Below are 27,410 nucleotides of genomic sequence, written 5' to 3' on the forward strand. Positions count from 1 at the left end.
CCCGGAGTGCAACTTCCATCCAGGAGGTGATACAGCAGACCCCGGAGTGCAACTTCCATCCAGGAGGTGATACAGCAGACCCTGGAGTGCATCTTCCATCCAGGAGGTGATACAGAAAACCCCGGAGTGCAACTTCCATCCAGGAGGTGATACAGCAGACCCCGGAGTGCAACTTCCATCCAGGAGGTGATACAGCAGACCCTGGAGTGCATCTTCCATCCAGGAGGTGATACAGAAAACCCCGGAGTGCAACTTCCATCCAGGAGGTGATACAGCAGACCCCGGAGTGTACCTTCCATCCAGGAGGTGATACAGCAGACCCCGGAGTGTATCTTCCATCCAGGAGGTGATACAGCAGACCCCGGAGTGCAACTTCCATCCAGGAGGTGATACAGCAGACCCCGGAGTGTATCTTCCATCCAGGAGGTGATACAGAAAACCCCGGAGTGCAACTTCCATCCAGGAGGTGATACAGCAGACCCCGGAGTGTAACTTCCATCCAGGAGATGATACAGCTGACCCCGGAGTGTAACTTCCATCCAGGAGGTGATACAGCAGACCCCGGAGTGTAACTTCCATCCAGGAGGTGATACAGCGGACCCTGGAGTGTAACTTCCATCCAGGAGGTGATACAGCAGACCCCGGAGTGTAACTGCCATCCAGGAGGTGATACAGCAGACCCCGGAGTGTAACTTCCATCCAGGAGGTGATACAGCAGATCCCGGAGTGTAACTTCCATCCAGGAGGTGATACAGCAGATCCCGGAGTGTAACTTCCATCCAGGAGATGATACAGCAGATCCCGGAGTGTAACTTCCATCCAGGAGGTGATACAGCAGACCCCGGAGTGCAACTTCCATCCAGGAGGGGATACAGCAGACCCCGGAGTGCAACTTCCATCCAGGAGGTGATACAGCAGACCCCGGAGTGTAACTTCCATCCAGGAGGTGATACAGCAGACCCCGGAGTGCAACTTCCATCCAGGAGGTGATACAGCAAACCCCGGAGTGTACCTTCCATCCAGGAGGTGATACAGCAGACCCCGGAGTGTACCTTCCATCCAGGAGGTGATACAGCAGATCCCGGAGTGTAACTTCCATCCAGGAGGTGATACAGCAGACCCCGGAGTGTAACTTCCATCCAGGAGGTGATACAGCAGACCCCGGAGTGTAACTTCCATCCAAGTGATACATTAGGCCCTGGAGAGTAACTACCCTCCTGGAAGTGATACAGTGAACCCTGGGGTGTACAGCAACTCCCATCCAGGTGATACAGCGAGCCCTGGGGTGTAACTTCCATCCAAGAGATGATACAGCAGACACCAGAGTGCAACTGCCCTCCAGGTGGTACAGCGAACCTTGGAGTGTAACTCCCATCCAAGACATACAGCGGGCCCTGAGGTATAAATCCAATCCAGGTGATATAGCTGGCCCTGGGGTGTAGCTCCTATCTAAGTGGTAATACAGCGGGTCCTCGAGTGTAACTTCGCTGGTAACATTCCATATTTGAGCCAACACGTTTCAGGGTCTGCAGGGATCCCCCTTCATCACGGATGGAATAATACAGTACTGAAGTAGTACTGAACCCTTATCTTTCTTTACCTTAAAGACTAAAGTCTTGTTTTTAAAAACAAAACAAAAACAAACAAACCTGTTATACTTACCTGCTCTCTGCAGTTGGATTTGCACAGAGCGGCCCAGATCCTCCTCTTCTCGGGTCCCTCTTTGCTTCTCCAGGCCCCTCCCTCCTATCGAGTGCCCACACAACAAGCAGCTTTTATCACAGAAGGCTTTTATCTTAATGCATAGAATGCATCTTCTGCCTTTACAACTCCTTCAAAGTTCACGGCACCGACTTACACCACAATGTTTCTTTTAGAAGAACACGTCCCTAGTCACTTACAAATTGTTTCATAAATGCGGCTTGCTCCTCGTCCCCCCGTCATTGGAAGTCCGAGGAGAAAGGTCCCCCTAGCTTGGTGATCACTGGAAGTCAGTGGAGAATGGTCCACTTGTCTGGTGATTATTTGATGTCAGTAGAGAATAGTCTCCCGAGCTTGGTGGTCACAGGAAGTAGGAGGAGAATGGTCTCCCTAGCTTGGTGGTCACAGGAAGTAGGAGGAGAATGGTCTCCCTAGCTTGGTGGTCACAGGAAGTAGGAGGAGAATAGTCTCCCAAGCTTGGTGGTCACAGGAAGTAGGAGGAGAATGGTCTCCCTAGCTTGGTGGTCACAGGAAGTAGGAGGAGAATGGTCTCCTTAGCTTGGTGGTCACAGGAAGTAGGAGGAGAATGGTCTCCCTAGCTTGGTGGTCACAGGAAGTAGGAGGAGAATGGTCTCCTTAGCTTGGTGGTCACAGGAAGTAGGAGGAGAATGGTCTCCCTAGCTTGGTGGTCACAGGAAGTAGGAGGAGAATAGTCTCACTAGCTTGGTGGTCACAGGAAGTAGGAGGAGAATGGTCTCCCTAGCTTGGTGGTCACAGGAAGTAGGAGGAGAATGGTCTCCCTAGCTTGGTGGTCACAGGAAGTAGGAGGAGAATAGTCTCACTAGCTTGGTGGTCACAGGAAGTAGGAGGATAATGGTCTCCCTAGCTTGGTGGTCACAGGAAGTAGGAGGAGAATGGTCTCCCTAGCTTGGTGGTCACAGGAAGTAGGAGGAGAATGGTTTCCCTACCTTGGTGGTCATTGGAAGTAGGAGGAGAATGGTCTCCCTAGCTTGGTGGTCACAGGAAGTAGGAGGAGAATAGTCTCACTAGCTTGGTGGTCACAGGAAGTAGGAGGAGAATGGTTTCCCTACCTTGGTGGTCATTGGAAGTAGGAGGAGAATGGTCTCCCTAGCTTGGTGGTCACAGGAAGTAGGAGGAGAATAGTCTCACTAGCTTGGTGGTCACAGGAAGTAGGAGGATAATGGTCTCCCTAGCTTGGTGGTCACAGGAAGTAGGAGGAGAATAGTCTCACTAGCTTGGTGGTCACAGGAAGTAGGAGGAGAATGGTCTCCCTAGCTTGATGGTCATCATTGGAAGTCAGAAGAGAATAGTCCTCATAGCTTGGTGGTCATGGGAAATCAGAGGAGAATGGACTCACTTGTTTGGCGATTATTGGATGTCAGTAGAGAATGGTCCCCCTATGTCGATGGCCATTGGAAGTTAGTGAATAGAGGTCCCAGCTTGCTGGTCATTGGAGAAGGCCTCATTACACTAGTGGTCAGTGGGAAGTAACAAATCATTGGTGTCAATGGTTACTCATCGGGGAGATACAAAATTGAGGATTGCTCAAAGAAGCGCTAGCAATCTCTGGAGGAACCCTGGTTGAGAATCACTGCTCTGGAGGAACTCATGTTGGGGAATGCGGATCCAACCCTTCCCCAATCCATATAAAACTAACAAAGGCTTGGATGGAGTTCCCCTTTATGGCTCCTAGAGTTGCCCCCAGACTAATGACTGTGTGTCAGTAATTGCCACTTAGAGGGACAATACGAATTCCTCCCACCTCTGCCCCAATCAGGGAGCAACAGCGACACGTTATATTGAGGAGGAAAATGTCACAATGGTGAATTCATTGGAGAGGAATTAAAGACGGAGGAGAATGAGATGTGGAGAAGAGGAGTCCATAGAAATGACAATATAGATAATTGACCCGCAGAAGACGGGAGGGATTTCTGGGTGTGCGGCGGACGGTCCGGTGTAGACGCAGATTATCGCCCCTCGCTGACCCTCTGTATTCCACGGACTGATTCTTGAGTCTTCCCAGAGTTTTATCGATGAACTTCTCTCCCATTACCGCGGCGGTGACGATCCTCGGCTCTCCGCTGCTTTTGTTTATTGCAGAATCGATAATCATTTAATTCTGGACACGGCGGGGAATAAGCCGTCCGCCGGGAACGCGGTGCCAACGTTATGGAGATCTAAATGCAGTTCTTCTCGGCTAAGTACAACGCGGACTGCTGCCAACGGACAACACGAACGATCTATAAACGGATCCAGTCCCCATAACCTGAAACACGAGACTTCCCGATTCCAACCCATCAGGCGGGTCCCACCGGCGGCGCCTCAGGCGGGAAGGAGTTACTCCGGCGAGTCCTACAAGCGGCGGATGAAGGACGGAGACGACATCGATTTTCCCCGATCTTTCATCTCTCTCACAGAGAAGTGTCTGGACTGATCTTCATCACAGGAACGACATCCGCGCTCTGATCTCCCGCACCACACAATCCCGACCTACCAATACGGATTATCCTGAGCAATCTGCCACTCAAAGAGATCAAAACATCTTCAAAATCACAGCAAATCAGCGGTAATGACCTCGCCACCCCTTCCCGCGTACGCTCAGCGCCGTCTACATCAAATCTGGTCGCAGTACGAATCCCGACATCACCAAAAATAGTTCCTCCGGCTCAGGAGTGTGGGAGGCTCTCATTCTGCAACAGGCCGCCACGTGTGGGAGGAGTCAGGGATCGAGAGGGGTGCACAGCCACTTCCCCTCCCCTCAGCAGTGATTGGGTCAGCACCGAGATGGGAGGGGCTGCTTATACACTATATTACCAAAAGTATTGGGACGCCTGCCTTTACACAAACATGAACTTTAATGACCTCCCCAGTCTTAGTCCGGAGGGTTCAAAATTGAGTTGGCCCTTTGCAGATATAACAGCTTCACCTATTCTGGGAAGGCCGTCCACAAGGTTTAGGAGGGTGTCTATGGGAAGGTTTGACCATTCTTCCAGAAGAGCATTTGTGAGGTCAGGCACTGATGTTGGATGAGAAAGCCTGGCTCACAATCTCCGCTCTAATTCATCCCAAAGATGTTCTATCAGGTTGAGGTCAGGACTCTGTGCAGGCCAGTCAAGTTCCTCCACCCCAAATTCACTCACCCATGTCTTTATGGACCTTGCTTTGTGCACTGGTGTGGGGTGGAGGGGGGGATTATGGAGTGGGGGGAGGGGCGATTATGGAGTGGGGGGAGGGGGGATTATGGTGTGGGGGTTGTTTTTCAGGGTTTGCGCTTGGCCCCTTAGTTCCAGTGAAAGGAACACATTAAGGTGTCACCATACCAACATATTTTGGACAATTTCATGCTCCCAACTTTGTGGGAGGAGTTTTGGGGACGGCCCCTTCCTGTTCCACCATGACTGCTCACCAGTGCACAAAGCAAGGTCCATAAAGACATGGATGAGCGAGTTTGGGGTGGAGGAACTTGACTAGCCTGCACAGAGTCCTGACCTCAACCTGATAGAACAATGGAAGAATGGTCAAACATTCTGCACCCCGCCAACTTCCTGTATCCAGTGACAGCACTCCCTCTGCACCGCACCAACTTCCTGTGTCCAGAGACAGCACCCCCTCTGCACCGCACCAACTTCCTGTGTCCAGAAACAGCGACCCCTCTGCACCGCACCAACTTCCTGTGTCCAGAGACAGCAGCCCCTCTGCACCGCACCAACTTCCTGTGTCCAGAGACAGCACCCCCTCTGCACCCACCAACTTCCTGTGCCCAGAGACAGCACCCCCTCTGCATCGCACCAACTTCCTGTGTCCAGAGACAGCACCCCCTCTGCACCCACCAACTTCCTGTGTCCAGAGACAGCATCCCCTCCGCATCCACCAACTTCCTGTGCCCAGAGACAGCACCCCCTCTGCTCCGCACCAACTTCCTGTGTCCAGAGATCGCACCCCCTTTGCAACCCACCAACTTCCTGTGCCCAGAGACAGCACCCCCTTTGCATCCAACTTCCTGCGTCCAGAGACAGCATCCTCTCTGCACCCTCCGAACTTCCTGTGTCCAGAGAGATCACCCCCTCTGCACCCACCAACTTCCTGCGTCCAGAGACAGCATCCCCTCTGCACCCCACCAACTTCCTGCGTCCAGAGACAGCACCCCCTCTGCACCCACCAACTTCCTGCGTCCAGAGACAGCATCCCCTCTGCACCCCACCGACTTCCTGTGCCCATAGACAGCACCCCCTCTGCACCCTCTGAACTTTCTGTGCCCAGAGACAGCACCCCCTCTGCACCCTCTGAACTTTCTGTGCCCAGAGACAGCACCCGCTCTGTACCCCACCAACTTCCTGTGTCAAGTGACAGCACTCCCTCTACACCGCACCAACTTCCTGTGTCCAGAGACAGCACCCCCTCTGCACCGCACCAACTTCCTGTGTCCAGAGACAGCACCCCCTCTGCACCCACCAACTTCCTGTGTCCAGGGACAGCACCCCCTCTGCACCGCACCAACTTCCTATGTCCAGAGACAGCACCCCCTCTGCTCCGCACCAACTTCCTGTGTCCAGAGACAGCACCCCCTCTGCTCCGCACCAACTTCCTGTGTCCAGAGACAGGACCCCCTTTGCACCCCACCAACTTCCTGCATCCAGAGACAGCACCCCGTCTGCACCCATCAACTTCCTGCGTCCAGAGACAGCACCCCCTCTTCCTGTGCCCAGAGACAGCACCCCCTCTGCACCGCACCAACTTCCTGCGTCCAGAGGCAGCACCCCCTCTGCACCCATCAACTTCCTGTGTCCAGAGAAAGCACCCCCTCTGCACCGCACCAACTTCCTGTGTCCAGAGATCGCACCCCCTCTGCACCGCACCAACTTCCTGTGCCCAGAGACAGCACCCCCTTTGCATCCAACTTCCTGCGTCCAGAGACAGCACCCTCTCTGCACCCTCCGAACTTTCTGTGCCCAGAGACAGCACCCCCTCTGCACCCACCAACTTCCTGCGTCCAGAGACAGCATCCCCTCTGCATCCCACCGACTTCCAGTGCCCAGAGTCAGCACCCCCTCTGCACCCCACCGACTTCCTGTGCCCATAGACAGCACCCCCTCTGCACCCTCTGAACTTCCTGTGCCCAGAGATAGCACCCCCTCTGCATCGCACCAACTTCCTGTGTCCAGAGACAGCACCCCCTCTGCACCCACCAACTTCCTGTGTCCAGAGACAGCATCCCCTCCGCATCCACCAACTTCCTGTGCCCAGAGACAGCACCCCCTCTGCTCCGCACCAACTTCCTGTGTCCAGAGATCGCACCCCCTTTGCAACCCACCAACTTCCTGTGCCCAGAGACAGCACCCCCTTTGCATCCAACTTCCTGCGTCCAGAGACAGCATCCTCTCTGCACCCTCCGAACTTCCTGTGTCCAGAGAGATCACCCCCTCTGCACCCACCAACTTCCTGCGTCCAGAGACAGCATCCCCTCTGCACCCCACCAACTTCCTGCGTCCAGAGACAGCACCCCCTCTGCACCCACCAACTTCCTGCGTCCAGAGACAGCATCCCCTCTGCACCCCACCGACTTCCTGTGCCCATAGACAGCACCCCCTCTGCACCCTCTGAACTTTCTGTGCCCAGAGACAGCACCCCCTCTGCACCCTCTGAACTTTCTGTGCCCAGAGACAGCACCCGCTCTGTACCCCACCAACTTCCTGTGTCAAGTGACAGCACTCCCTCTACACCGCACCAACTTCCTGTGTCCAGAGACAGCACCCCCTCTGCACCGCACCAACTTCCTGTGTCCAGGGACAGCACCCCCTCTGCACCGCACCAACTTCCTATGTCCAGAGACAGCACCCCCTCTGCTCCGCACCAACTTCCTGTGTCCAGAGACAGCACCCCCTCTGCTCCGCACCAACTTCCTGTGTCCAGAGACAGCACCCCCTCTGCTCCGCACCAACTTCCTGTGTCCAGAGACAGGACCCCCTTTGCACCCCACCAACTTCCTGCATCCAGAGACAGCACCCCCTCTGCACCCATCAACTTCCTGCGTCCAGAGACAGCACCCCCTCTTCCTGTGCCCAGAGACAGCACCCCCTCTGCACCGCACCAACTTCCTGCGTCCAGAGGCAGCACCCCCTCTGCACCCATCAACTTCCTGTGTCCAGAGAAAGCACCCCCTCTGCACCGCACCAACTTCCTGTGTCCAGAGATCGCACCCCCTCTGCACCGCACCAACTTCCTGTGCCCAGAGACAGCACCCCCTTTGCATCCAACTTCCTGCGTCCAGAGACAGCACCCTCTCTGCACCCTCCGAACTTTCTGTGCCCAGAGACAGCACCCCCTCTGCACCCACCAACTTCCTGCGTCCAGAGACAGCATCCCCTCTGCATCCCACCGACTTCCAGTGCCCAGAGTCAGCACCCCCTCTGCACCCCACCGACTTCCTGTGCCCATAGACAGCACCCCCTCTGCACCCTCTGAACTTCCTGTGCCCAGAGATAGCACCCCCTCTGCACCGCACCAATGTCCTGTGCCCAGAGACAGCATCCCCTCTGCACCGTACCAACATCCTGTGCCCAGAGATAGCACCCCCTCTGCACCCCACCGACTTCCTGTGCCCAGAGATAGCACCCCCTCTGCACCGCACCAACTTCCTGTGCCCAGAGACAGCACCCCCTCTGCACCCCACCGACTTCCTGTGTCCAGAGACAGCACCCCCTCTGCACCGCACCAACGTCCTGTGCCCAGAGACAGCATCCCCTCTGCACCCACCAACTTCCTGTGTCCAGAGACAGCACCCCCTCTGCACCGCACCAACGTCCTGTGCCCAGAGACAGCATCCCCTCTGCACCCACCAACTTCCTGTGTCCAGAGACAGCACCCCCTCTGCACCCTCCGAACTTTCTGTGCCCAGAGACAGCACCCCCAACTTCCTGCGTCCAGAGACAGCACCCCCTCTGCACGCCACCGACTTCCTGTGCCCAGAAACAGCACCCCATCTGCACCCCGAGCCTGCACCCCAACAAATACCTGTGCCCAGAGAGAGCACCCCCTCTGCACCCCACCAACTTCCTGTGCCAAGAGACAGCACCCTCTCTGCACCCCACGACTTCCTGTGCCCAGAGACAGCACCCCCTCTGCACCCTGTGAACTCCTAGGCCCTCATCCCACAGCATCAGGAGAGAGACCACACTTTTCAGAGACCACAATTCTGCAGACTCCACCCACTGCACCATCTAGTGAATTCTCTCCTTCAGTAATCGAACCTGAGCCCATCCCCCTCCCAATATCTTAAGGCAAAGGCACTGCTGCACACCAGCTGATGGCTATAATCAGGCTTTCAGTGATGGCGGGATTAATGGTACTTCCATGGACTGGACATGCTTTATGGTTTCTGAAGATCTGTAACCAGTCTAAAGACAAAAGAGAGCGACCAACTCACCCAAGCAATCCACAGTAGCCAATCAGAATTTTGTCACCATTTGGACTGATGAAAAACAGTAAATCTGAGTTGCCATGGGTTACCGCAGACAATGCACAGAGATGGCATCATAGGCTTCCTCTATACGGGACACACGTGGTGAACAATCGGCCCACACAAGGGTTAATCAGAAATATCACGCCGCCGCGATTCACGCTACACTTTCCACCTCCCAGGTGTTCCGTTGTTTGGCTGCCATAGTAACGGGCACGGAGCCGCACAAGTCCTCTCTCTGGAGGCGCCACGCTGCCTTTATCAGCTGTAATTATTCCATGTACTAAAATCACGACACGCAGAGATATTGTTGTAACCCGCCATGCAAGGCCGCGCTCCTTCCGCCAGACGCTAAGCAGATCTTCCGTTCACGTCCCGCCAATGCAGAGAGTGCAACGATCGTAACCTGGCCAAAGAGAGTGGGCCTGACAAAAGACCAGCAACCAATCAGAGCGAGAGCCTCAGATTCCAACCATCAACTGGTGTCCAGAAGTCTGAATCTGATTGGTGGAATGATTCCCCATCTCTGTCCTCACTGGGAAGATTTTCCTTAATATCCATGTCTCAGAGACATGACAGGAAGTGAGAGAAAATCCCCTCTTAGTTGTCACCAGAGAGTGTGGTGTGCTGGGTCCGAGGTGGAGGCGAAGAGTGTGGTGTGCTGGGTCCGGGGTGTAGGCAAAGAGTGTGGTGTGCTGGGTCCGGGGTGTAGGCAAAGAGTGTGGTGTGCTGGGTCCGGGGTGTAGGCAAAGAGTGTGGTGTGCTGGGTCCGGGGTGGAGGCAAAGAGTGTGGTGTGCTGGGTCCGGGGTGGAGGCAAAGAGTGTGGTGTGCTGGGTCCGGGGTGGAGGCAAAGAGTGTGGTGTGCTGGGTCCGGGGTGTAGGCAAAGAGTGTGGTGTGCTGGGTCCGGGGTGTAGGCAAAGAGTGTGGTGTGCTGGGTCCGGGGTGTAGGCAAAGAGTGTGGTGTGCTGGGTCCGGGGTGTAGGCAAAGAGTGTGGTGTGCTGGGTCCGGGGTGTAGGCAAAGAGTGTGGTGTGCTGGGTCCGGGGTGTAGGCAAAGAGTGTGGTGTGCTGGGTCCGGGGTGTAGGCAAAGAGTGTGGTGTGCTGGGTCCGGGGTGTAGGCAAAGAGTGTGGTGTGCTGGGTCCGGGGTGTAGGCAAAGAGTGTGGTGTGCTGGGTCCGGGGTGTAGGCAAAGAGTGTGGTGTGCTGGGTCCGGGGTGTAGGCAAAGAGTGTGGTGTGCTGGGTCCGGGGTGGAGGCAAAGAGTGTGGTGTGCTGGGTCCGGGGTGGAGGCAAAGAGTGTGGTGTGCTGGGTCCGGGGTGGAGGCAAAGAGTGTGGTGTGCTGGGTCCGGGGTGAAGGCAAAGAGTGTGGTGTGCTGGGTCCGGGGTGGAGGCAAAGAGTGTGGTGTGCTGGGTCCGGGGTGGAGGCAAAGAGTGTAGTGTGCTGGGTCCGGGGTGGAGGCAAAGAGTGTGGTGTGCTGGGTCCGGGGTGGAGGCAAAGAGTGTAGTGTGCTGGGTCCGGGGTGGAGGCAAAGAGTGTAGTGTGCTGGGTCCGGGGCGGAGACTGCGGGGTGCTGGGTCCGGGGCGGAGACTGCGGGGTGCTGGGTCCGGGGCGGAGACTGCGGGGTGCTGGGTCCGGGGCGGAGACTGCGGGGTGCTGGGTCCGGGGCGGAGAGTGCGGGGTGCTGGGTCCGGGGCGGAGAGTGCGGGGTGCAGGGTCCGGGGCGGAGAGTGCGGGGTGCAGGGTCCGGGGCGGAGAGTGCGGGGTGCAGGGTCCGGGGCGGAGAGTGCGGGGTGCAGGGTCCGGGCGGAGAGTGCGGGGTGCATGGGTCCGGGCGGAGAGTGCGGGGTGCATGGGTCCGGGCGGAGAGTGCGGGGTGCATGGGTCCGGGCGGAGAGTACGGTGCCGGGTCCGGGTGGAGAGTGCGGGGTGCCGGGTCCGGGTGGAGAGTGCGGGGTGCCGGGTCCGGGTGGAGAGTGCGGGGTGCCGGGTCCGGGTGGAGAGTACGGTGCCGGGTCCGGGTGGAGAGTACGGTGCCGGGTCCGGGTGGAGAGTACGGTGCCGGGTCCGGGTGGAGAGTACGGTGCCGGGTCCGGGTGGAGAGTACGGTGCCGGGTCCGGGTGGAGAGTACGGTGCCGGGTACGGGTGGAGAGTACGGTGCCGGGTACGGGTGGAGAGTGTGGGGTGCAGGGTCCGGGTGGAGAGTGTGGGGTGCAGGGTCCGGGGCGGAGAGTGCGGGGTGCAGGGTCTGGGGCGGAGAGTGCGGGGTGCAGGGTCTGGGGCGGAGAGTGCGGGGTGCAGGGTCTGGGGCGGAGAGTGCGGGTGCTGGGTCCGGGTGGAGAGTGCGGGGTGCTGGGTCCGGGTGGAGAGTGCGGGGTGCTGGGTCCAGGTGGAGAATGCGCGATGCAGGGTCCGGGGTGGAGAATGCGGGGTGCAGGGTCTGGGGCGGAGAGTGCGGGGTGCAGGGTCCGGGTGGAGAGTACGGTGCCGGGTCCGGGTGGAGAGTACGGTGCAGGGTCCGGGTGGAGAGTACGGTGCAGGGTCCGGGTGGAGAGTACGGTGCAGGGTCCGGGTGGAGAGTACGGTGCAGGGTCCGGGTGGAGAGTACGGTGCAGGGTCCGGGTGGAGAGTACGGTGCAGGGTCCGGGTGGAGAGTACGGTGCCGGGTCCGGGTGGAGAGTACGGTGCCGGGTCCGGGTGGAGAGTACGGTGCCGGGTCCGGGTGGAGAGTACGGTGCCGGGTCCGGGTGGAGAGTACGGTGCCGGGTCCGGGTGGAGAGTACGGTGCAGGGTCCGGGTGGAGAGTACAGTGCCGGGTCCGGGTGGAGAATATTTATATTGGGGACAGTGGTGAGCGTTTGCAGGACGATCGATCATCCTGGGACTGTGGTCCTTCATCCAGCGCACCGCGTGACTCCACAGCGATAATCTGCGAGCCGCCGGCGGGCTCAGGGAACGCTCTTCGTGTAATTAGTGTGAAGTACCAAAGCGGAACGTTATTAGCCGCTCGCGGTATTCGCCGTCTGTACAGCAAATTAACGATCGGCTCGTCTCTCCCGCCTCATGTACTGTCATCCACAGATCAGAGATTTCCACCCGGACCGCTAATCACTTCCCCGCCGCTGTCATCCTCAGGAGGGAGGCGCTATAACGAGCCGCAGAGCATCGCACCCGCGTCACCAACCGCTCAATACACGGAATAAACTTAAAAAAAAAAAAAACTTTTATTGGCATTTGAGTTTCTGTTCTGCCTGTAAACGCCCCTCTATGTCAGCTCCAGCGCGTTTAGGGGAGGAGCTTTTAGGCACCAAAAAAAATAAATGCTTGACGTCCCCAAACGCGTTTAGCATTTGAGCGTTCATTTATTCCAATTGCCAGAATAATTTATCATGGAATCTGATAAACAGCTGACGCAGCTAAACGCAGCGAAGCGCATGTGTGCAAACACGGCTTTGTGTGTATTTTTCCTCCTGCGGGGCGGTCGGGGCGCTGAGCGAGCGACGTGCGTGCACGAGGCCTTCGGCTGCATTCACATCCCAGCGCCGCGTTTTTGAGGCGCATTTTTGTACAACATTTCTAAAGCCGTTTTGAACTTTGGTGTTTATTCGCCAGCAGAGAAAAATATCGACCATTTCAGCATCACTTGTTGCATTTTTCACCTTTTATTATTATTATTTTTATATTTTTTGGGGGGGTTAAGGGTTATGGTTAGGGGTTCATTTATTTATTTTGTTAGGTCAAAATAAGGGGGTAGAATTAGGGGGTAGAATTAGGGGGGGGGGGTAATAGGATTAGAGGGTTTAGGGTTTGGGGGTTGGGGGTTGAGGTTACTTTATGTAATTTTTATGATTATTATTTGTGTATTTTATTTATAATATTGCAAAAAAAAGCTCAAAAACACCTGAGCCAGGCATTTCCATGGGGGGGGGAGGGGGGGGGGGTCTTAACACTTCATAAATGCCCCAAGCTGCCCGATTAGAACAAACGTTTGGGTGCGATGGGCCCCCCGGACTCCCCTCCATGGCCTCTACAGAGTTCAGAAACCAACAAGGAGATGCAGATGGTGGGAAGGGGGTGTCCCACATTTCAGGGATCCCGGGCCCCTATGATGTCAACAAAGGGTACCCCCAACTCTAGTAGCCTGAGATCTTCACAAATCTTGGGGGGCCCTTCCCACCACCTTCTGGTTTGTTCTTTAACTTGATTGGCTGCCTCAGGACAGAAGGGAGGAGACAGATCATCGGATATTTCTCCAGGAAATATGAGATTCAAATATAAGAGCATCTACATTTTGGGGTCACCTACCCCCCCCCCCCCAGGAGTCTGAGCACTTCATAATTTTGGGGTCAAGAGGGAACCTATAAACCCCCCAGCTTGAGTGCCTCATAAGTTTGGAGACCTTTGGGCAAATTTTGCAGAGGTCAACTAAGAAAGTGAGCACCTCATCAATTTGAGGTCCTAATGGGAACCTGCAGACCCCCCCCCCCTGCCAACAATCAAAGTACCTCAATGGGAACCTGCAGACCCCCCTCCCCCCCCAACAATCAAAGTACCTCAATGGGAACCTGCAGACCCCCCTCCCCCCCAACAATCAAAGTACCTCAATGGGAACCTGCAGACCCCCCTCCCCCCAACAATCAAAGTACCTCAATGGGAACCTGCAGACCCCCCTCCCCCCAACAATCTAAGCACCTCACTTTTATGGTCCAAGGGGGAACCTGGAGACCTGCCAGTCTGAGCACCTCATGATTGTGAGGACCAGGAGGGAACCTGGAAACCTCCTGAGGGATTGAGCACCTCAATTTTGGGGTTGGGGGAACCTGCGGACCCCCCTAATTCTGAGTGCCTCATAATTTTGGTGTCCGGAGAGTTGAAGCACCTGACACTCATAATCGTCCTGTATCTGTACAATGCCATGGAACGTTCCCTGTGGTCTCTCCCACATACATAGCAGATAATCGTCATTGTCAGCCGGGATTCTATCTTCACTTTTATCCTTCATCTCTCTTTTCTTCTCCTCACTAATAGTACCCAAGTGCCTGAAGCTGACCAGTTCTAGCCCAATGCATTGTGGGAGTGCAGGCAGAGGGGACACAGTGACAGGTCACATGACAGATACAGTGGGTGGGATTATCGGGTCTAATGTTCCTCATCGATCGATCTTCCCATGTGTAGGGGTACAATGTCTATGATGCACCTACCCTTCTTGCAGATCGAATTCTGCATTCTCCGGGGAGAGATCGCCGGTCACCGGGTGTCGGAAGGTCGTCGTCCTCTGGTTGTGACTGCGGAGAGAAGAAAATCCGGTGAGACATTCTATGAGCATCTCGGCGTCAGACACCAATCTAGAGGATTCCCCGAAACCCACCCAGATCCCCCCCGACTCCTCCTCCCGGGAACCCGGGGGCCACATGGGGCCCATCAGAAGTCTGCCACCCAGGAACCAATATTAGCCCCCCAAGTAGACACGAGTGTCCCGACCAATCATCTTCCGTCTTATAGCTCATCCCACCACCCAGATATTCAAATCCTTTGATGGGATATCTCTCGGCTCCGGAGCGGGGGATGGCTGTTATTTAGTTACAAGCTCTGTGTAGAGAGGATGATGGGATCACATATGGACCAGTGACCCCTCCCCCACCCCCGATCATATAATGCCCAGTCATGGCTTCCTCCTCCCTCAACTGCCGGTGGGGGGTGAAGAGGGGGGGTGAAGAGGGGGGCTCAGACACTAACGAGCGGGGAGTCATGGGATGCTGGGAGTTGTTGTTCCACCAATCAGAATCAAACCAAAGAGGATGGAGAGTCCGAATAAAACAATCACTGCCAATTTATCAATAATTACCACTGATCAGAAAATCTGAGAGACGCTGAGGAGCCGAGAGAGAAGAAATCTGCACCCCAAACATCCAACCTGGGGACCCAATCCTCCGCAACCGACCAATCCCATCACCCCAATCCTCGGCGACTGACCAATCCCATCACCCCAATCCTCGGCGACTGACCAATCCCATCACCCCAATCCTCGGCGACTGACCAATCCCATCACCCCAATCCTCGGCGACTGACCAATCCCATCACCCCAATCCTCGGCGACTGACCAATCCCATCACCCCAATCCTCGGCGACTGACCAATCCCATCACCCCAATCCTCGGCGACTGACCAATCCCATCACCCCAATCCTCGGCGACTGACCAATCCCATCACCCCAATCCTCCGCAACCGACCAATCCCATCACCCCAATCCTCGGCGACTGACCAATCCCATCACCCCAATCCTCCGCAACCGACCAATCCCATCATCCCAATCCTCCGCAACCGACCAATCCCATCACCCCAATCCTCCGCAACCGACCAATCCCATCACCCCAATCCTCCACAACCGACCAATCCCATCACCCCAATCCTCCGCAACCGACCAATCCCATCACCCCAATCCTCGGCGACTGACCAATCCCATCACCCCAATCCTCCACAACCGACCAATCTCATCACCCCAATCCTCCGCAACCGACCAATCTCATCACCCCAATCCTCGGCAACCGACCAATCCCATCACCCCAATCCTCCACAACCGACCAATCTCATCACCCCAATCCTCGGCAACCGACCAATCCCATCACCCCAATCCTCCACAACCGACCAATCTCATCACCCCAATCCTCGGCAACCGACCAATCCCATCACCCCAATCCTCCACAACCGACCAATCTCATCACCCCAATCCTCGGCAACCGACCAATCCCATCACCCCAATCCTCCGCAACCGACCAATCTCATCACCCCAATCCTCCGCAACCGACCAATCCCATCACCCCAATCCTCCGCAACCGACCAATTCCATCACCCCAATCCTCCGCAACCGACCAATCCCATCACCCCAATCCTCCGCAACGGACCAATTCCATCACCCCAATCCTCCACAACCGACCAATCCCATCACCCCAATCCTCCGCAACCGACCAATCTCATCACCCCAATCCTCCGCAACCGACCAATCTCATCACCCCAATCCTCCGCAACCGACCAATCCCATCACCCCAATCCTCCGCAACCGACCAATTCCATCACCCCAATCCTCCGCAACCGACCAATTCCATCACCCCAATCCTCCGCAACCGACCAATCCCATCACCCCAATCCTCCGCAACCGACCAATTCCATCACCCCAATCCTCCACAACCGACCAATCCCATCACCCCAATCCTCCGCAACCGACCAATTCCATCACCCCAATCCTCCACAACCGACCAATCCCATCACCCCAATCCTCCGCAACCGACCAATCCCATCACCCCAATCCTCCGCAACCGACCAATTCCATCACCCCAATCCTCCACAACCGACCAATCCCATCACCCCAATCCTCCGCAACCGACCAATTCCATCACCCCAATCCTCCACAACCGACCAATCCCATCACCCCAATCCTCCACAACCGACCAATCCCATCACCCCAATCCTCCGCAACCGACCAATCTCATCACCCCAATCCTCCGCAACCGACCAATCCCATCACCCCAATCCTCCACAACCGACCAATCCCATCACCCCAATCCTCCGCAACCGACCAATCTCATCACCCCAATCCTCGGCAACCGACCAATCTCATCACCCCAATCCTCCACAACCAACCAATCCCATCACCCCAATCCTCCACAACCGACCAATCCCATCACCCCAATCCTCCGCAACCGACCAATTCCATCACCCCAATCCTCCGCAACTGACCAATCTCATCACCCCAATCCTCCACAACCGACCAATTCCATCACCCCAATCCTCCGCAACTGACCAATCTCATCACCCCAATCCTCCGCAACCAACCAATCTCATCACCCCAATCCTCCGCAACTGACCAATCTCATCACCCCAATCCTCGGCAACCGACCAATCTCATCACCCCAATCCTCCACAACCAACCAATCCCATCACCCCAATCCTCCGCAACCGACCAATCCTATCACCCCAATCCTCCGCAACCGACCAATCTCATCACCCCAATCCTCCACAACCAACCAATCCCATCATCCCAATCCTCCGCAACTGACCAATCCCATCACCCCAATCCTCCACAACCGACCAATCCCATCACCCCAATCCTCCACAACCAACCAATCCCATCATCCCAATCCTCCGCAACTGACCAATCCCATCACCCCAATCCTCCACAACCGACCAATCTCATCACCCCAATCCTCCACAACCAACCAATCCCATCATCCCAATCCTCCGCAACTGACCAATCCCATCACCCCAATCCTCCACAACCGACCAATCCCATCACCCCAATCCTCCACAACCGACCAATCTCATCACCCCAATCCTCGGCAACTGACCAATCTCATCATCCCAATCCTCCGCAACCGACCAATCCCATCATCCCAATCCTCCGCAACTGACCAATCCCATCACCCCAATCCTCCGCAACTGACCAATCCCATCACCCCAATCCTCCGCAACCGACCAATCCCATCACCCCAATCTTTGGCAACCTCCGGATTGGACGCGGAGTTCTATGTGGATTTCCTGGACTGAATACAGAAACATGAAACTCTCAGTAATTCCACGAATGGATGGGATTGGATGGATGTCGGTTGGGAAGGTGGAGATGAGATTTGTGGAGATGAGATTTTCGGAGGCGGGTTTATATTCTGTATGATGAGAATTGAAGTTCTGGAATGCGGCTCGGTATGAATGACTCAGCTGTGATTGGGGGAGGGGGAGGCCCAGCATGGCACTCGCTCCTCGATTGGCAGACACACAACAACCAATTAATGTTCCTAATTGACTGAATATGACCAGAAGATACTGGATGAGAAATATGCTGAATGTACAGATAAGAGGAGACTTTCCCATCTCTGTGTGATAAATGACAACACCCCCCTCCCCCCCAACTATGGGGGGGTACATTAGAGTGTAAGCTCTTATGGTGCAGAGACTGACATCATATAAATCCTGGTGCCTGTGCCATTCTTGTTCACAAATGTCTAACACAGACCAGCCCCTGCCTCTCTCCTTGTGATACAAAGTTACAATGTACAGTCCGATCACTGGGGGAGGGGAGACGGCTTATGATGATGAAAGGTGGAAATGATCCCGGTGCTGTATATTGTAGACCGGTCCTCTTTATTAATAATAATAATAATAATGAGATCTCATCTCTCCATCGTTTTGATGAAGAGCAGATGGGAGAAGAACGAGGAGGAAAGGACCGCACACCTGATGATTGGCGGCAGATTTGTCAGGAAGGGCAGATGGTGGGGATTGGTTGGAGGAGCGCCGGGCTGTCATGGAGAAATATGTGAATATTAATGAAACGTTTCCAGCCGGAGCCGTTCCCTTGGCAACAATAAACTGCAGATGAGGAGAGATATGAAGAGCAACCCCGCCAGAGGCAAATATACATATCGGGGCAATAACCCCACCCCCACCCACTGCCAAGAACCCTTCTCACCCCGCCCCTACACCTAAATTCACCCTGCCCCTACACCTAAATTCACCCCGCCCCCTACACCTCAATTCTCCCCGCCCCCCTACACCTCAATTCACCCCGCCCCCCCTACATTCACCCCGCCCCACCCGCTGCCAAGAACACTTCTCCCCGCCCCCCTACACCTCAACTCACCCCGCCCCCCTACATTCACCCCGACCCACTACACCCCAATTCACCCCACCCCCACTACACCTACAATCCCCCCGCCCCCCTACACCTCAATTCTCCCCGCCCCCACTACACCTACATTCCCCCCTACACCTACATTCCCCCCTACACCTACATTCACCCCGCCCCCCCTACACCCCAATTCACCCCGCCCCCACTACACCTACATTCCCCCCGCTCCCCTACACCTCAATTCCCCCCGCCCCCCTACATCTCAATTCTCCCCGTCCCCCTACACCTACATTCCCCCCGCCCCCCTACATTCACTCCGCCCCCCCTACACCCCAATTCACCCCGCCCCCACTACACCTACATTCCCCCCGCTCCCCTACACCTCAATTCCCCCCGCCCCCCTACATCTCAATTCTCCCCGTCCCCCTACACCTACATTCCCCCCGCCCCCACTACACCTACATTCACTCCGCCCCCCCTACACCCCAATTCACCCCGCCCCCACTACACCTACATTCCCCCCGCTCCCCTACACCTCAATTCCCCCCGCCCCCCTACACCTCAATTCCCCCCGCCCCCCTACACCTCAATTCTCCCCCGCCCCCCTACACCTACACTCCCCCCGCCCCCCTACACCTCAATTCCCCCCGCCCCCCTACATCTCAATTCTCCCCCGCCCCCTACACCTACATTCCCCCCGCCCCCCTACATTCACCCCGCCCCCCCTACACCCCAATTCACCCCGCCCCCACTACACCTACATTCCCCCCGCTCCCCTACACCTCAATTCCCCCCGCCCCCCTACACCTCAATTCTCCCCCGCCCCCCTACACCTACATTCCCCCCGCCCCCCTACATTCCCCCCTACACCTACATTCCCCCCGCCCCCCTACACCTCAATTCCCCCCGCCCCCACTACACCTACATTCCCCCCGCTCCCCTACACCTCAATTCCCCCCGCCCCCCTACACCTCAATTCTCCCCCGCCCCCCTACACCTACACTCCCCCCGCCCCCCTACACCTCAATTCCCCCCGCCCCCCTACATCTCAATTCTCCCCCGCCCCCTTCACCTACATTCCCCCCGCCCCCCTACATTCACCCCGCCCCCCCTACACCCCAATTCACCCCGCCCCCACTACACCTACATTCCCCCCGCTCCCCTACACCTCAATTCCCCCCGCCCCCCTACACCTCAATTCTCCCCCGCCCCCCTACACCTACATTCCCCCCGCCCCCCTACATTCCCCCCTACACCTACATTCCCCCCGCCCCCCTACACCTCAATTCCCCCCGCCCCCCTACATCTCAATTCTCCCCCGCCCCCTACACCTACATTCCCCCCGCCCCCCTACATTCACCCCGCCCCCCCCTACACCCCAATTCACCCCGCCCCCACTACACCTACATTCCCCCCGCTCCCCTACACCTCAATTCCCCCCGCCCCCCTATACCTCAATTCTCCCCCGCCCCCACTACACCTACATTCCCCCCGCCCCCCTACACCTCAATTCTCCCCCGCCCCCACTACACCTACATTCCCCCCGCCCCCCTACACCTCAATTCCCCCCGCCCCCCTACATCTCAATTCTCCCCGTCCCCCTACACCTACATTCCCCCCGCCCCCCTACATTCACTCCGCCCCCCCTACACCCCAATTCACCCCGCCCCCACTACACCTACATTCCCCCCGCTCCCCTACACCTCAATTCCCCCCGCCCCCCTACACCTCAATTCTCCCCCGCCCCCCTACACCTACATTGCCCCCTACACCTACACTCCCCCCGCCCCCCTACACCTCAATTCCCCCCGCCCCCCTACATCTCAATTCTCCCCCGCCCCCTACACCTACATTCCCCCCGCCCCCCTACATTCACCCCGCCCCCTCTACACCCCAATTCACCCCGCCCCCACTACACCTACATTCCCCCCGCTCCCCTACACCTCAATTCCCCCCGCCCCCCTACACCTCAATTCTCCCCCGCCCCCCTACACCTACATTCCCCCCGCCCCCCTACATTCCCCCCTACACCTACATTCCCCCCGCCCCCCTACACCTCAATTCCCCCCGCCCCCCTACATCTCAATTCTCCCCCGCCCCCTACACCTACATTCCCCCCGCCCCCCTACATTCACCCCGCCCCCCCCCCTACACCCCAATTCACCCCGCCCCCACTACACCTACATTCCCCCCGCTCCCCTACACCTCAATTCCCCCCGCCCCCCTACACCTCAATTCCCCCCGCCCCCCTATACCTCAATTCTCCCCCGCCCCCCTACACCTACATTCCCCCCGCCCCCACTACACCTACATTCCCCCCGCCCCCCTACATTCCCCCCTACACCTACATTCCCCCCGCCCCCCTACACCTCAATTCCCCCCGCCCCCACTACACCTACATTCCCCCCGCTCCCCTACACCTCAATTCCCCCCGCCCCCCTACACCTCAATTCTCCCCCGCCCCCCTACACCTACACTCCCCCCGCCCCCCTACACCTCAATTCCCCCCGCCCCCCTACATCTCAATTCTCCCCCGCCCCCTACACCTACATTCCCCCCGCCCCCCTACATTCACCCCGCCCCCCCTACACCCCAATTCACCCCGCCCCCACTACACCTACATTCCCCCCGCTCCCCTACACCTCAATTCCCCCCGCCCCCCTACACCTCAATTCTCCCCCGCCCCCCTACACCTACATTCCCCCCGCCCCCCTACATTCCCCCCTACACCTACATTCCCCCCGCCCCCCTACACCTCAATTCCCCCCGCCCCCCTACATCTCAATTCTCCCCCGCCCCCTACACCTACATTCCCCCCGCCCCCCTACATTCACCCCGCCCCCCCCCTACACCCCAATTCACCCCGCCCCCACTACACCTACATTCCCCCCGCTCCCCTACACCTCAATTCCCCCCACCCCCCTATACCTCAATTCTCCCCCGCCCCCCTACACCTACATTCCCCCCGCCCCCACTACACCTACATTCCCCCCGCCCCCCTACACCTCAATTCTCCCCCGCCCCCACTACACCTACATTCCCCCCGCCCCCCTACACCTCAATTCCCCCCGCCCCCCTACATCTCAATTCTCCCCGTCCCCCTACACCTACATTCCCCCCGCCCCCCTACATTCACTCCGCCCCCCCTACACCCCAATTCACCCCGCCCCCACTACACCTACATTCCCCCCGCTCCCCTACACCTCAATTCCCCCCGCCCCCCTACACCTCAATTCTCCCCCGCCCCCCTACACCTACATTGCCCCCTACACCTACACTCCCCCCGCCCCCCTACACCTCAATTCCCCCCGCCCCCCTACATCTCAATTCTCCCCCGCCCCCTACACCTACATTCCCCCCGCCCCCCTACATTCACCCCGCCCCCCCTACACCCCAATTCACCCCGCCCCCACTACACCTACATTCCCCCCGCTCCCCTACACCTCAATTCCCCCCGCCCCCCTACACCTCAATTCTCCCCCGCCCCCCTACACCTACATTCCCCCCGCCCCCCTACATTCCCCCCTACACCTACATTCCCCCCGCCCCCCTACACCTCAATTCCCCCCGCCCCCCTACATCTCAATTCTCCCCCGCCCCCTACACCTACATTCCCCCCGCCCCCCTACATTCACCCCGCCCCCCCCCCTACACCCCAATTCACCCCGCCCCCACTACACCTACATTCCCCCCGCTCCCCTACACCTCAATTCCCCCCGCCCCCCTATACCTCAATTCTCCCCCGCCCCCCTACACCTACATTCCCCCCGCCCCCACTACACCTACATTCCCCCCGCCCCCCTACACCTCAATTCTCCCCCGCCCCCCTACACCTCAATTCTCCCCCGCCCCCCTACACCTACATTCCCCCCGCCCCCACTACACCTCAATTCCCCCCGCCCCCTACACCTCAATTCTCCCCGTCCCCCTACACCTCCGTTCCCCCCGCCCCCCTACATTCCCCCCGCCCCCCTACATTCCCCCTGCCCCCACTACACCTCAATTCTCCCCGTCCCCCTACACCTACATTCCCCCCGCCCCCCTACACCTACATTCCCCCCGCCCCCCTACACCTACATTCCCCCCGTCCCCCTACACCTACATTCCCCCCGTCCCCCTACACCTCAATTCTCCCCCGCCCCCTACACCTACATTCCCCCCGCCCCCCTACACCTCCGTTCCCCCTGCCCCCCTACACCTCAATTCTCCCCGTCTCCCTACACCTCCGTTCCCCCCGCCCCCCTACACCTCAATTCTCCCCCGCCCCCTACACCTACATTCCCCCCGTCCCCCTACACCTACATTCCCCCCGCCCCCCTACACCTACATTCCCCCCACCCCCCTACACCTCAATTCTCCCCCGCCCCCTACACCTACATTCCCCCCGTCCCCCTACACCTACATTCCCCCCGCCCCCCTACACCTACATTCCCCCCGCCCCCCTACACCTACATTCCCCCCGCCCCCCTACACCTACATTCCCCCCATCCCCCTACACCTACATTCCCCCCGCCCCCCTACACCTACATTCCCCCCGCCCCCACTACACCTCCATTCCCCCCGCCCCCACTACACCTCAATTCTCTCTACCCCCCACACCTCAATTCTTCCCACCCCCCACACATTAAAACCGCCCCCCCACAGCTCAATTCCCCCCACCCCCCCACACCTCAATTCACCCCGCCCCCTACACCAATTCACCCCGCCCCCCATCAATTCTCCCCCGACCCCCCTACACCTCAATTCACCCCGCCCCCATCCACCTGCCCGGAGCGCACATCTCTTGTACTATTACAATCTATGATATGGCCCCATCATCTGCCGTGGTGATGTACAAATCTGTCAGACAATAATAATTATATAAGAAATGTCTCCTAAAATCCCCAAATCAATCCGATGATTTCCCCGAAATCCCGAGTCTCCGCCATCTGCCCCAAGCATTGTCATTTCATTTATTGCAAACAAAGTTCTCAGTGTTGTCATTCCGCTTGTCAGGACCGGAATATATCCGGGATGCACTCTACAGTGCTGGAAAAAGTATTCATACCCCTTGACATTTCCCACATTTTATTTTTCCTTCTCCACAACTTTATCCCTGACCTGTCTGGTGTGTTCCTTGGCCTTCATGATGCTGTTTGTTCTCTAAGGTTCTCTAACAAACCTCTGAGGGCTTCACAGAACAGCTGTATTTATACTGAGATTAAATCACACACAGGTGGACTCTATTTACTAATTAGGTGACTTCTGAAGGCAATTGGTTCCACTAGATTTTAGTTAGAGGTATCAGAGTAAAGGGGGCGCCATACAAATGCCCCCCCCCCCCCACACTTTTCACATATTTATTTGTATCATTTATCATTTTCCTTCCACTTCACAATTATGTGACACTTTGTGTTGGTTCATCACATAAAATCCCAATAAATACATTTATGTTTCTGGTTGTGACATGACAAGATGTGGGGAATGGGGTATGAATACTTTTTCCTGGCACTGTATTATAATAAATCCGGGATGAATTGTGGGAATTCTGGGACTCGGCTTCCTCAGGAGACGGGAAAGGAGCTCTGTGACCCAACATGAGAACGTCTGGTTGCCATGGGTGACCGCTCCTCTCCCACACATGATAAACAGCCGCCATCGATCGCGGATCTCCCAGCTGAGCGCCACGCGAGGTGAAACAACCAATTACCGGAATCAATGGCGGCCAAGTGCGAGCACACCTCCCCCGCGCTGCAACCGCTTAAAGGGCCGGTACGTCCCAATTACAGGACGGCGGGCGAGACCTTTCAGAAGATCCTTCAAGAATTATTTCCATGTGTTAAAGGAAAGCGGGGAGAAGAGCGCAGAGAGAAGAGCGGGGAGAAGAGTGCAGAGAGTAGCGAGCGGGGAGAAGAGCGCAGAGAGTAGCGAGCGGGGAGAAGAGCGCAGAGAGTAGCGAGCGGGGAGAAGAGCGCAGAGAGTAGCGAGCGGGGAGAAGAGCGCAGAGAGTAGCGAGCGGGGAGAAGAGCGCAGAGATTAGCGAGCGGGGAGAAGAGCGCAGAGAGTAGCGAGCGGGGAGAAGAGCGCAGATAGTAGCGAGCGGGGAGAAGAGCGCAGATAGTAGCGAGCGGGGAGAAGAGCGCAGATAGTAGCGAGCGGGGAGAGAGTAGCGAGTGGGGAGAAGAGCGCAGAGAGTAGCACAGAGAAGATCCGCCTCCCTCTCCTCCCCGCGCTGTCCCTGGTCTCCGCCCCCTCTCCTCCGCGCGCTGTCCCTGGTCTCCGCCCCCTCTCCTCCGCGCCCTGTCCCTGGTCTCCGCCCCCTCTCCTCCGAGCACCGTCCCAATAGACCAGCAACAATAGACCCCAGACCAGCAACAATAGACCCCAGACCAGCAACAATAGACCCCAGACCAGCAACAATAGATCCCAGACCAGCAACAATAGATCCCAGACCAGCAACAATAGATCCAAATATATCCCACCCCAGCAACAATAGATCCAAAAGATCCCACCCCAGCAACAATAACCCCCCACAACAAAGTAGTCCACCAAGGATGCTCTCGCCAACAATACTTCCCCCACAGAACAGCCACCCACAAAAAAAATAATACCACACCCAGCAACCTTATAACCCCCAGCAGCAACAACAGATCTCCAAACAGCCAGCAACAGACCTCTCCCTCAATAGTAGACCCCCCCCCCCAACAATAGATCCTCACCAGTGACAATAGATCCTCCAACAGCCAGCATCAATAGACCTTCCCATTACATTCAGTGCTGGGGGCCGAATTCCCACCGACTTTATCCAAACACACATCATGTGACCTCTTCCCCCCCGATCTGTGCCGTCATCCCGCATGAGACTTCCTGTAATAAAGACCGCCCACTGCTGCCCTCTCTCCCTGTGCAGGGGGACTGGTCTCGTCTCCGCCCCCTCCTGTAGTTCTCTGTAGTGGGTGGAGCCAGTTCCCAGCCTATGCCCCTCGCACAGCTCTTGGCTCTGCACAGGCTCTGTACAGCCCAGTGATGATGTCACTGACTCTTACAAGGTAATATCTGGGTCTGTAGAGGGATTTGGGGCTCACAGAGGATTTATGTACTTTGTATCTACTGAGGAATTGATTTCCATTTTGCTTGTGGGATTGACCTTGAAATATTCGCTCAGCACGTTGTCCTGGGACTCCCCTCCCCCGGGATATGGAGATCCCCCTCCCCCGGGGAATAAATCTCCGCCCTCCATCTATAGAACACAAATCCTCCGGGAGTCATGGCGGCAAATCACAGCTCAGAGCTGCAATACGGCGCTAATGTAGCGTGACGGCGGGGAGAAGCCGCCATTATTCCTCCCGCTTCATGTACAGAGACATCTGTTCTCCTGGCAAACCACACCGAACAAGCGCCGGAAAAATGATCACCTACCCAGGAAAAATGATCACCTACCCGGAAAAATGATCACCTACCCGGAAAAATGATCACCTACCCGGAAAATGATCACCTACCCGGAAAAATGATCACCTACCCGGAAAAATGATCACCTACCCTCCAGAGACAAGGAATCACTATAACTGGACCGGCTCACAGATGACACAATGATACAAATCCTGGTGCTGTGTTCACAAATGTCTGACACAGATCAGCCCCCTACTGCAGCCTCTCACATTGTGACTAGATACAAAGATACAATGTATAGTCTGATCACCGGGGGAGGGGAGACTGAGGAAATGCCTCCTCCTCCTGCCTGCAGCAGACTGATGACATCATCAGAGCCTAGGCACAGTCTAGCAGCAGCAGGATGGGGCTCATCCTCCTCGAAGGTCACACTGCGGCCATCAAGATGCAACTTTCCGAAGTTTACTTTGCAGAGAGCGAGGCTGCGCCCCGCAGGGGAAGACGAGCCGCGGCGGCGTCCTGCGATCGATACCAATGAAATTAGATCTCTTACAAGATTCATTTATCCTCTGGCCACCTCAATTCATCACCACAAACCAAGAATGCAAAGTTGTCACCAGAGAGCGCGGCACCGCGCCACGTCCTCCGCTAATTGTATCAGCAATATCAATCTAAATGTAAATGACACGTTATCGGGGGAGGGGGGGGCACACATCCCAGACACCGAGCGAAGCGCTCGTCCAATCCCGACACTGAATGCGGCGAGGAACGTGCGCCGGGTAATAAACGCATCAACCGCGATCAGCGCTCATTTAATAAACCTTCAGCCCCCAAACCTCAGCCCATTGGCTGCTGGAAACTGGGGTCCTACAATGAGAAGACACCACGTACAAGACCCTCCCCCATGCCGAGCCTGAGAAAGAGAGAGCCAATCACCGCAGAACGTTCCATCACAGGAGTCATCAGGACCCCGACTACTCCCGCCGACAACGGACCCTCACAACAATCACAAATAATACAGAGTCACACAAAACGTACAACCTGCTGGAGCATCCGATACATTGTATAACATCGTTTATAAACATCGATCAGATGTTTATCTCCCGTCTGATCAATGTTTATAAACAATGTTACTTGGTATCTTTCTCTCTCGCTCTCCCATCTGATCGATGTTTATAAACAAAGTAACATTGTTTATAAAACATTGATCAGACGGGAGATAGAGAGATACAAAGTAACATTGT

General features: G+C 56.7%; 1 protein-coding gene across 1 annotated transcript in view; it reads right to left on the reverse strand.

The window, feature by feature from the left end:
* Nucleotides 1-27,410, reverse strand: part of PLEKHA7 (pleckstrin homology domain containing A7) — a gene marked incomplete at its 3' end in the record, with an annotated part of 239,875 nt that overhangs the window by 98,786 nt on the left and 113,679 nt on the right. Inside the window, 1 exon segment of the mRNA XM_077453687.1 lies at nucleotides 14,382-14,465. Coding sequence (XP_077309813.1) covers nucleotides 14,382-14,465 — 84 coding nt within the window.

Source organism: Lithobates pipiens, unplaced genomic scaffold (genome assembly GCF_037356315.1).
Source record: "Lithobates pipiens isolate NorthernLeopardFrog02 unplaced genomic scaffold, aLitPip1_a1.2 Scaffold_24, whole genome shotgun sequence".
Lineage (NCBI taxonomy): Eukaryota > Metazoa > Chordata > Amphibia > Anura > Ranidae > Lithobates > Lithobates pipiens.